At 43.7% G+C, this 12,379-nt stretch overlaps 2 protein-coding genes across 2 annotated transcripts; one reads left to right on the forward strand and one right to left on the reverse strand.

The window, feature by feature from the left end:
* Positions 1-2,309: 2,309 nt before the first annotated feature.
* On the reverse strand, positions 2,310-3,481 carry LOC147101449 (interferon alpha-13-like). The gene is made up of 3 exons (XM_085966021.1): positions 3,359-3,481; positions 2,784-3,014; positions 2,310-2,408 (listed from the first exon to the last, which is right to left on the reverse strand). The coding sequence occupies exons 1-3, from the start codon at positions 3,479-3,481 to the stop codon at positions 2,310-2,312; spliced, it is 453 nt and encodes a 150-aa protein (XP_085822147.1).
* Positions 3,482-5,268: 1,787 nt separating this feature from the next.
* LOC147101450 (interferon alpha-7-like) lies at positions 5,269-6,738 on the forward strand. Its single transcript, XM_085966022.1, has 4 exons — positions 5,269-5,358; positions 5,715-5,804; positions 6,289-6,528; positions 6,637-6,738. The coding sequence occupies exons 1-4, from the start codon at positions 5,269-5,271 to the stop codon at positions 6,736-6,738; spliced, it is 522 nt and encodes a 173-aa protein (XP_085822148.1).
* Positions 6,739-12,379: the final 5,641 nt, after the last annotated feature.

Raw genomic sequence — 12,379 nt, forward strand, 5'->3', positions numbered from 1 at the left:
TTCCTCCCACAGTCCAAAGATGTGCAGGTTAGGTTGATTTGGCTATGATAAATTGACCCTTAGTGTTAGGGGATTAAATACGTGGGGTTACGGGGATAGGGTGGGATATGTGTCGGTGCAGGCTCGATGGGCCGAAATGGCCTCTATCGGCACTGTAGATTCTGTGATTCTGTGATTCTGAGAAACAGGCCATTTGGCCCACGTGGTCTGTGCTGGTATTTATGCTCCACTCGAGCCTCCTCTCATCCTACTTCATCTGCATATCCTTCGCAGTATCCTGGGTTCCAGTTGTCACAGCAGTTTGTCTTTCTGCTTGTTCTGGTCCACAGACTGGTGAGACTCCAGCAGTCAGTCATGCCGTGTTGTCGCCATTCAGACCTCCAAAGAATCTACCAATCTCTTGAGGGGAATGTTCGTACAATATCTGGTGACAATGTCCTCTTCCTTTTGAGGGGGAGGGTTTTGCCATTGGAAATTCCTCACAGTGCTCTTCATATTGATGTACAATATCTATGCAGTAAATGGCATGCGGAAAGCTTTTGTGAAACACAAATATATTCTGATAATTATCTACCACACAGTTTACATTTCCACTTATAGATTAAAAATAATGAAAGTGCACGACTGCAATTTGCATTAAGTTACCGAATTTTATTCCATTGCTATATTGCTTTGGTTAACTGGCTGCTTGGTGCAAATACAACTGTGTGTAACATTAAATCAGTATCAAAGCTTTCATTTACAAACCATTATATATATCGTCAATAAAAAACCTGTGTTGCCCACATTATTGTCATTTGTCTACTTTTCTTGGCCATCTTGGAGTTTCCACTGTATGTTCCAGTTCATCCCCACTTTGACAGAGCAATCGGGGCTGTTGTTCTTCAAGAGCTTCTGCCTCATCTATCGCCACCTAACCTTATTATATCCTGTGGAAAAGAGGGACTGATTCAAATCAGTTTAATCTTTTCAGCAGCTTTATATTTCTTGATTCTCACCAAAGTAACACACAGCATGAACAGCTGGGACAACTGCTTATCTAATATTGTAGGTAAGGAACATTTTTGTGCTGATTTCTTTGCATTTAAACACCTTCAATCATTGAAGGGAGAAGAGAAGAACTTTAGGACAAAATATAAATGGTTTAATCAACTTTTCGTTAAAACAAGAAGCCATTCCATGATTCGTGTTCTTTAGGTTGTGTAAAACTCATCAGATAAATGTATATTTCTATATTAAACATCTCCGCCTTTTTGCTGATTTGATATTGTAGCTGGCAATGATGGGCTTTCTCTAGTTGAATAAAAATTGGTATTTTGATCTTATCGAGCTGATTTCTGGGAAGGAGGGAGGGAGGGAGGCAGGATGGAAACTTTGTCCAAAGTGTTTTAAAGCTGATGAATGACTTTTGTAGGTAAATGTGACTGTTAATTCAGCACCCAGCAAACACATGTGAGATAATTGACCAGTTAATCTAGTTTGGTGATGCTGCTTGAGGGAGGGATGTCGGCCAGGGCACCTGCACTCGTTCCTGCTTTCCTTTAACAAGTGCATTTGGAACTTTAACCCCCACCTAAACAGGCAGACCTTGGTTTAACGTCCCAGTTTCATGTTGGACACGTGAGCATATCCTCCTCTCTGTGAGACATGCACACATATTTATTAATATAACTGCACTTCCCTGTCTCCCAGTAGATTTTACAAACTTCTATCCAAATCCTTATAGACACCCAACACCAGCACTCCCAGTCGCAACAAGGTAACTCCCGAACCAGTGCAACACCTTGGGAACTCGGCTAGATCTCTTTAAGTTTCATTATTCTGCCTGGGACTGGTTCACATTCACAGACCAGGTCCAAACACAAACATCCAACAATATAATCATACAGTCCATTGTCGAAATGAATAAAACTGAATGAGGCAGAGCGAAGACGCAAAAATAATTTATTGAAACACATACGTTTGTATATAAAACACCTTTCAAACAACAACGATCTGGTCCAGTTATAAATATGATTCAATAAATATAAATAAATAAGTAACATTTTCTTGTAACTTAGTTTCCTCACTGTGCAAAACTAACGCGTTATTGCAAAATATATGGATATAATAAATACAAATAATTTAACATCACTATTACATGATCATTTCAAGGTTCCTTAACATTACCTCTGGCAGTGAGAGTAGCTGTAACATTGTCGATTATTTAAATAGCGAAAATACTGGAATTGTAATAATATTCTAATAAATTAATACATTTGTTCGTGCAATTAGAAAATATTCTGTTTAAAATTTTCGCTCCGTGATCTTCAGTTGCTTTTCTTGATTTTTGCTATTATGGTCTGGATCTGCTGTAAACGGGCCTTGGTCTGAGAGTGGACGATTCTCCAGGCACAGTCACCGAATCTCTGAAAGGCAGAAAAGTTGAAATGTATTATCGGGAATATACTGGGAAAACAAACAACAATCTATTTTGAGAAGTCCCGGTACAGTTTTTACGGGAGTATAAGGATTAATTTGGTCCCGGAGTGTTGGGACATGACAAATCTCTTCATGCCGAATTCCTCTGACTGATGTTACAGTGAAATTATTAAAATTTTCTAACAGATTTCAACGGAAATTCTCACCAGAGGGAATCTTCACCAATGCACCGATGGTGTCTACATGTAGTGACAGGAGTCATTGCTACCCCCGGGTATTTACAGGCTCGGGACTCTGCTACATTGGGGTTATCCATATGGTGCTTCACTCGGAATAAAACAATCAAACATTAATTCCCATACCTCCAGCTCTAAAAACTCCCTCAGCTTCCCGAAGTATTCCTGAATTTTCTGGCTGTTGGAGTCTGACCGAGGTTCCCTGACACATTCCCTCAGCTCCTCCAGCTGCTGATTCAGTTCAACCCGAAAACTTTCCAGCGAGGCAGCGTCCCAGGGCGCGGTGTGAAGATTCTCACTGAAAGTCCTGTTGATTTGATCCAATGTTTGGTGGATAACCAGGATCTTGTCCCCGGCCTATGAAATACACACAGTGACTTTATGAGAAAACTTGGCACTACTGAAAATGTCAAAGGACCATATGGAATACTGGTGGCTGTCCAAATATTATGTATACAATTAAAAGACTGATCAATAAGGCAGGCACCGCTACAACAGAAATACATTCTGAACTAGATACTTACATTTAAGTTGTTTGAATATGTGATCAGGTCGAGGGGTTGGGTCTGCAGTGCCGCTCTCTTTGTCACACAGTGCCGGGGCAGTCGACCTCCCTGGAACACAAGAGAATTCCGGTTAATACAATTTGCCACACACACAAATGCTGGAGATGGGATAGATCAAGGTCAGTTCAAGCTTACCATTTCAATCAGTCTGCCCAGAGTCTCTGTGTTGTGAACGTGTAGCCTCTCACAGCCCAGACTCAGGGTCCCGGCCAAGGAGACCAACACAATCCCAAATCTCCAAATGCACGAGAGAGACATGTTCAAGCAGACAGGGTAAAGGAGCGATCTGAAATAGCAGTGATAAAATCATTAGTGATCAATATCAAACAAAAGCCACTTTAATGTCGGTTAGCATATGAACAAACTCGGCAGTGTCTTACCTGTTTCAGATGAATCCTTCGACAGAGACAAGTGTCAATTGATATTCGGTTCAGGAGTGAAGTGTCAGAGAGAGACCATGCCGAATATAAAGGGTCTGCAGTTTGCATCATCAAAGTGAAAAGCCCATTTAGCCACATTCGATTTTGAAATGCTGAGGTCTGTCAAAGCTCATCCGATTTCGCTTTCAGCCCACGTGTGGTTTGAGCGCATGTCGCCGCTCTGAATTGAGGAAACACCAAAACAACCCCTTGTTCAATCAGAAGTAAAAGCAAAACTGCACTGGATCAATCGGAGAATTTCTTAGAGTTTTATTTCCCAATGAATCTGGGTCAATCGGAAAATTTCTTAGAGTTTTCTTACCCAATGAATCCCAAAAGATCAGATTGTCCCAACTTTTTGAGAAGCCGTCGAGGGTCGGATGGGTAAACTGTCAGCTGATTGCATTATTTAAAAATAAACCTCCCGCCGCCCCGGTGGGCGATCATTATTCCCCGAGTTATTCCGCTCGCTTCCCCAAGTTGGGTCTCCCAGTGTTTCGCACCTGGGGAGGTCCCAGATCTGGCCGCTGGGCCTGAGCTCCATTATTCCGACTGCCGCTCCCTGTCCCTTTTTTTGCGGAAAGATGAACCCAACCCTCTAGCCTCCGCCCTTTAACCGTGAGGCCTGGAGCAGCAGAAAGTCTGATCCCCGATTGGTAGATTCAGGGCACTGGAGAGGTACCACCAACGCTGCCTCCACAAGATCCTGCAAATCCATTGGCAGGATAGGCGCACCAACGTCAGTATTCTCTCAGGCCAACATCCCCAGCATCGAAGCTTTGACCACGCTCGATAAGCTCCGATGGATGGGTCACATTGTCCGCATGCCCCATACGAGACTCCCAAAACAAGCGCTCTACTTGGAGCTCCGACACAGCAGGAGAGCTGCAGGTGGGCAGAGGAAACACTTCAAGGACACCCTCAAAGCTTCCTTGAAAAATTGCAACATCCCCACTGACACCTGGGAATCCCTGGCCCAAGACCACACAAAGTGGAGGAGAAGCATCCGGGAAGGCCGGGAGCAAGCGGAAGCCAAGCGCAAGGAGCGGAAGGAGCACACATCAACCCAAGCACCCACCCACCCACCCCTTCAACCACCGTCTGTCCCACCTGTGACAGAGACTGTAGGTCCCGCATTGGACTCATCAGTCACCTGAGAACTCATTCTTAATGTGGAAGCAAGTCATCCTCGGTTCCGAGAGACTGCCTAAGAGAGAGGGATTCAGGGAAGCCTCAATTATGTTTTAAGACCACCTTTCCTGTGGACTCACTGGGGCACATTTCCCCAGGACAGCAGTGCTCCTGTATTAAAAAGTCTGAAGAACAATTCGCAGATGAAACGTGAACTTGTCTGATCTCTCCGAAGATGCCGAGTGACCCGCTGAGCGTTTCCAGCGTTTGCAGCGCTTTCTATTTTAACTTCCCACAGCTGTTAAAGGCTGGAATGCTTTGCAAGCGAGTAGTTGAGACAGTGACCATTGCATCGCTTGGAACAAAACACTGGAAAGAGCAAAAGAGATTCAGGCAGCGTTTAAGGGGGATGCAGCCAGCCAGATAGTCCTCCCCCACCCCGGTGTTGGTTCAACGTGTTTTTTCCGAGTGTTTGGAGACTGGATTTTGTTCGTCATGTTGCCCGTGACCCTGGACCTGGACTGCCAGAGGCTGCAGTTACAGCAAGTTTTTAACAGGGATGCTCAAGAGACCCTGAGTGGAATGGTGGGTTTATATACAGATCCGGGGATGAGAGTAACCAATCTTAACCACTAGTTTCTCGAGATAATCTCCTGTCGAGGAACTGCTGAGATTGAATCAGTTTTATTACAAAACTGCATCAACCGGTGTGGAATACTTCCTTGGTGTAATTCACATTGAAGTATCAAAATCACGTAGGAATTGTGTAGAAACCGTGTTGATTCTGTCAGACGGGCAGCTGAATACGTTACAGGTAAATCTTGAAACAAATTGTTCAGTGACAGTGACAGTGGTTTTAAGGGAAACATTTCTGAGAGTAAGTACCGATTGTGAAGCGTGTGCCTGGAGCCGGTTCTGACAGTCGCTCTCTCCTGTTGCAGGGAGGGCCCATTCCACTACAGTGTAAAACAGAAAGGACATCACTGAGAACCAAGTCCCTGGACCTGCACCAGCTCATCAAGAGGTTAGAGGTGAGTGTGTACTTTCCTGTCTAACCATTCCGCCGATGTTACCAGGAGCAATAACCATGTGGGAAATCGATTCACATCACCAAAATAAACCGAACGTAACTAATTTTAAATATGAATGTGTTACTTTGATCATTTTAATAAGACGAAAGATGTACTGTTGGGCCTTTAGCGAACCAACACTCTGCGGAATGGTTTGATATTCTTATGTCTATTTGATTGAAGGAGTTCGTCTGCTAAATAAACGGGGTAAATAGCCCACAGCGGAATGTGGTAGGAGCCAGTTGGGTGTTAACCCAGTAATAATGCCAGCAGCAATCTCTGGGCTGCGCTTTGAAATTCAGACACTTTACATATTTACATCTACAGATGACCATTAGATTAAGAAATAGCTGAGCTGCGGTGATTGGCTGTGAGTTTTGCCCTATCCCGGGCCGGTTAAATGGGACCAGATCCCCTCTAATGTCATTGTGTTTATTGTGCACAGACCCCGGACAGGATCCAGATTGTCCATCAAACACTGCGTCACCTCGCCAAGATCTACAGCATGAACCTGGGCTCAGTCACATGGCCCCGGGACAAGGTGGAAAACTTTCGTCTTCTCCTGGATCGGCAGCTCGAGGAGCTGGAAGAATGTGTCAGGAAACCGGGCCCAGAGTCCAGGCCGAGAAGAAACGCCTCAATTCACAAATACTTTAGGAAACTGAGAGAGTTTCTCAAACAGAAGGTGGGACAATTGATATTTGACTGTGTGATTACTGGCATGTAGTTCATTTCACCCCATTTAAATCTGTTCATTCTATAATGGATTTCCCTGAATATTTCTCTTTTTCAGAGATTCAGTGACTGCGCCTGGGAAATAGTTCGTGCTGAGGCCAGGGCCCGTTTACAACAGATCCTTACCATAACTGCAAAAATTAGAAAAGATTTTCCATAGATATGTTTAATAGAAACAGAGATTGGTGATTATTTATTTTTAAATGGTTGATTTTTTTATTAAGTGTTACTCTGTTGTTCAATCAACCGCACAGTCTTCCACCCTTTAAAATTAATTTCGGGACCTTGAACGTCAGGACCCTCATGGCTCACATTGGACTCATCAGTTAACTGAGAACTCATTTTTAATGTGGAAGCAAGTCATCCTCAGTTCCGAGGGACTGCCTAAGAGAAGGAAGAACAAACAAGCAAAAAAGTAAAAACACCTAAAGATTTTCCAATGACATGTTTAATAGAGACTGCGAACATTGGTTGTTTTTTTAAGTGTTTAGTTTCAAATGAAATATATTTATGATAACATTATTGTCATAAATCTCATCATCAAGAAACTACCTATGAAATAACACTGGACGCCAGCTGGTGGCGCCGTCCAAGGAGTATAAATACTCGGGCGTTGGCCCCAGCTTGCCAGGGACATTTTGTAAAGACAAGGAGCTAGTGAAGTACAACTAGACCTCCATGTTCTGAAACAAGTTGATTAAAGCCTTGCTTTATGCTCAAACCAAGTGTGTAGTGAGTTTTATTACGTCAATTATTATTCATGGCAAAATATACTGATTGAAAAGATTTATTTTGTTTTTGAAGATATTTAGTGCATGACAGAAATGCTCATTGTATATGTATCTATATATATAAAACACACCTACAGTTGTACACTTTGACATATCATATTTATTCAAAACAGATTTGTTTGAAATTACAGTGAAGTAGTACTTTGATCACTTTCATGCCGTGGCCTTCATTTTTAGAATAGTGTTTGTGTCTTTTGTCTGTTTATGTGCGGTGAAATGTCAGACAAATGCAAGTTGAAATTTAATTCAGAGATGTGGACAGCTATAGAATTCCCTCCCTAAAACTCTCCCTCTCTCTACTTCTCTCTCTGCCTTTAAGACGCTCCTTAAAACCTATCTCTTTAACCAAGCTTTTGGTCACCTGTCCTAATATCCCCTTTATCCAATTTTGTTTGATAATGCTCCTGTGGCTCCTGACTCCTGACACAACCGTGGCTAACAAGGGAAATTAGGGATAGCATAAGATCCAAGGAGAGGACATATAAATTGGCCAGAAAAAGCAGCAAACCTAAGGATTGGGAGCAGTTTATGATTCAGCAGAGGAGGAAAAAGAGATTAATTAAGAGGGGGAAAATAGAGTATGAGAGTAAGCTTGCAGGGAACATAAAAACTGACTGTAAAAGCTTCTATAGATATGGGAAGGGAAAATGATTGCTGAAGTCAAGCATAGGTCCCTTGCAGTCAGAATCAGGGAAATTTATAATGGGGAACAAAGAAATGGCTGACCAATTAAATACATGCTTTGGTTCTGTCTCCACAAAGGAGGACACAAATAACCTCCCAGAGATGTCGTGGAACATAGGGTCTAATGAGAGAGAGGAACTGAATGAAATCAGTATTTGTAGGGAAATGGTGTTAGGGAAATTGACGGGATTGAAGGCCGATAAATCCCCAGGGCCTGATAATCTACATCCTAGGGTACTTATGGAAGTGGTCCTAGAAATAATAGATGCATTGCTGGTCATCTTCCAAAATTCTATAGACTCTGGAACAGCTCCCATGTATTGGAGGGTAGCTAATGTAACCCCACTATTTAAAAAAGGTGGTAGAGAGAAAACAGGGAATTATAGACCAGTAAGCCTGACATCGGTAGTGGGGAAAATGCTGGAGTCCATTATAAAAGATGTAATAGCAGAGCACGTGGAAAACAGTGACAGGATCGGACAAAGGTAAATCATGCTTGACTAATCTACTGGAATTTTTTGAGGATGTAACTGGTAGAATAGATAAGGGAGAACCAGTGGATGTGTTGTATTTGGACTTTCAGAAGGCTTTCAATAAGGTCCCGCATAAGAGATTGGTGTGCAAAGTTAATGCACATGGGATTAGGGGTAAGGTACTGACTTGTATAAGGAACTGGTTGGCAGGCACTAAGCAAAGAGTTGGAATAAACAGGTCTTTTTCTGAGTGGCAGGCAGTGACTAGTGGGGTACCGCAGGGATCGGTGCTAGGACCCCAGTTATTCACAATATATATTAATGATCTAGACGATGGAACTAGATGTAATATCTCCAAGTTTGCAGATGACACAAAGCTGGGTGGGCATCTGTGCTGTGAGGAGGATGCAGAGAAATTCCAGTATGCTTTGGATAGGTTGGGTGATTGGGCAGATGCATGGCAGATGCAGTATAATGTGGATAAATGCGAGGTTATCCACATTGGTGGCAAAAACCAGAAGGCAGATTATTATCTGAACGGCAATAGATTGGGAAAAGGGAAAGTGCAACGGGGCCTGGGTGTCCTTGTGCACCAGTCGCTGAAGGTAAGCATGCAGGTGCAGCAGGTGGTTAAGAAGGCAAATGGTATGTTGGCCTTCATAGCGAGAGGATTCGAGTACACAAGCAAGGATGTCTTGCTGCAGTTGTACTGGGCCTTGGTGAGACCACACCTTTAGTATTGTGTGCAGTTTTGGTCACCTTATCTGAGGAAGGATGTTCTTGCCATGGAGGGAGTGCAGTGAAGATTCACCAGACTGATATCTGGGATGGCAGGAATGACGTATGAAGAGAGATTGGGTCAATTGGGCTTATATTCGCTGGAGTTTAGACGAATGAGAGGGGATCTCATTGAAACTTATAAAATTCTAACAGGACTAGACAGACTAAATGCAGGAAGGATGTTCCCGATGGCGGGGGAGTCCAGAACCAGGGGTCACAGTTGAAGGATAAGGGGTAAGCCATTTAGGACAGAGATGAGGAGGAATTTCTTCACCCAGAGAGTGGTGAACCTGTGGAATTCTCTACCACAGAAGGCAATTGAGGCCAATTCATTAAATATATTCAAGGAGGAGTTGAGAGACTAGTTTTGAATAACGAAGGTGTTTAAGTGTTTAGAGAGGTTGTCCTTTGCAGAAATTAATTTCCTTGCCAGCAAGGTGCTGAGAATAAAGGGTAAAGGGATCAAGGGATATGGGGAGAAAGCAGGGACAGGGACTGAATTTGGATGATCAGCCATGATCTCATTAAATGGCGGAGCAGGATCAAGGGGCCGAATGGTCTACTCCTGCTCCTATCTTCTATGTTTCTATGAAGCGCCTTGTGACATTTGACTACATTAAACATGCTATGTAAATACAAGTTATTGTTGTGATGTATTTTGGGAGGAAGAATGAGGAGAGGCAATATAAATAAAATGGTACAATTTTAAAGGGGGTGCAAGAATTTTGCAGTGGTCAGCGGGTGTGATCGGTGGCGGTTTGGGTGGGAAAGTTTATTTTTTCCCTGGTGGAATCCTGCTGTGTACCCGCTGCCACATGCCTTTACCAAATGTCGGGTCTGTCAGCGCTGAGCAGACCTGACACGCAGCAGCAGGGAAGTCAATTAAAATTATTAGTGGCTTGTTTACAGCCACTTATCAATGTTTCTATCCCAGCTTTTTGGATTTGACAGGTCGCCCACTAGTTTCACACTGTGCCTTCACCTTGTCTGTGAAGCTGAGGCGGGAGGTCAGTGGTCATTGATTCAGCTGATGAGTTGACAGCTTCAAATGTCAAGTCAAAGCTCCCAGTTGATTGAGATATGTTTGCTTAACCACTAGCTTCTCTAAAATGCATTTTCGTAACAGGTTCACTATGCTGCAAGTCTTTACACAAGTCTCCATCCAGTCTGATCTCATTACCTCTCCCACTATTGACAGATCACTTCTGCCATCTCTACATCACCTGCCATCTATTTCATCAGCATGGGTGTCTGTGAAACTCTCTCACCTTGATCCTCAAGCACTTTGAGACATCCGGTGTTCATGAAAGGTGCTATATAAATGCAAGTCTTTCTTTCTTTCTCAGAATCCCACCACAATCAGCCCCAACACTAGCATCACCAGGAACACCAGCAGCACCAACACCAACACCAACCTTCTCCGCAATCAACTGATGCTGCACAGGACACAGGACATCTGCACCCGATCACATTGCTGCTTGGGAGGCCAGTGATGGCCTCACCATGGCCAGATTTACTTCACTTCATGCTGTACAACCTGGCTGTCACATGATGTGCCAGGTTGGCACCACCCCACACCAACACCATAAAGCATCCCTACAATGTCCAAGCCATTCCTTTCACACTCACCACCATTGCGGGGGGTACTGCTATGTCTCACCATTCACTGCAACTCACTAAGCCACTTCCAAAGGTTCACTCAAATCTGTCCAAGAATGCAAAGGGTTGAAAATAAAGGTTTCAATATTTGACACCACATTAACAGAAACTTTGCATGAACATGGGCTAAAACACCCAAGTATCTACCCTTGTGTGTTGTTAGTTGGTATGATTGCACTAGGATGAGGGTGAGTGTGAGGGGTGGCTAGTGAGAGGGGGAAGTGATAATATAGATAGAGAGGGATGGTGGAGGTCCAAGGTAAGTTGGTGTGAGTAAGGATGTGCAGGAGTAGGGTAGGGAAGGCAGAGTGATGTGATGTTATATTGGGGTACATTAGTCTGTTTCTTAGTAAATTAAAACAAAAATCACATTTAAAAGCTTTTAGCATGTATCTTTTAATGTCCTTGCACCCAAAAGAACCATCTTAATTTTTACAGCCTCCCCGAAGGCCTGTAAACGAGCACAATTAGCAGAAACTCCCATGGTGATTAATTCACCCCGGGGACATGTCCAATTTTCACAGAATCACAGAAACCCCACAGTGCAGATAGAGGCCATTTCGGCCCATCGAGCCTGCACCGACACATATCCCACCCGATCCCCGTAACCCCTACACCAACACATATCCCACTCTATCCCCGTAACCCCACGTATTTAATCCCCCTAACACTAAGGGTCAATTTATCATAGCCAATCAACCTAACCCGCACATCTTTGGACTGTGGGAGGAAACCGGAGCACCCGGAGAAAACCCACGCAAACACGGGGAGAATGTGCAAGCTCCACACAGACAGTCACCCGAGGCCAGATTCAAACCCGGGTCCCTGGCGCTGTGAGGCAACAGTGCTAACCACTATGCCACTGTGCTGCCCTTAGTGGGTGGGGCTTGCTTCCAGCGTGATGTTTTTAAAACTAGTGTAAAAGATCGCGGAAACTTGAGTTACGTCAAACACAAATTGCACTTAAAGTTTCGCGATATTTTGCGCCGGTTACGCCGATTTCAGCTGAATTGCGGCAAAGAAACCAACGCAATCGAGTGGAAACTCCAGGCCATCACTTTTTACTGTTCACTTGCTGCTAGGGGTTTGAAGAGAAGTTTTGAAACACAGCGGGAGACTTTCTGGGGCGCTTTGTCAAGACTTCACCAACACTCTATCAACAATTATTCCAGAAATTCTCTGAGGACTTCACCTAAAAAGAGTAAGTGCTGCGACATTCTACCTGTCATAAATCTCATCCTCATAAAGAAACTACTCATGAAACAATGCTGGATGGCCAGCTGGTGGCGCCATCCAAGGAGTATAAATACTCAGGCGTGGGCCCAGGTTGCCAGGGACATTTTGTAAGACAGGAACTAGTGAAGTACAACTAGACCTCCATGTTCTGAAACAAGTTGATTAAAGCCTTGCTTTA

The sequence above is a fragment of the Somniosus microcephalus genome, chromosome 24 (genome assembly GCF_052327205.1).
Source record: "Somniosus microcephalus isolate GS21.2 chromosome 24, FLI_Smic_1.0, whole genome shotgun sequence".
NCBI lineage: Eukaryota > Metazoa > Chordata > Chondrichthyes > Squaliformes > Somniosidae > Somniosus > Somniosus microcephalus.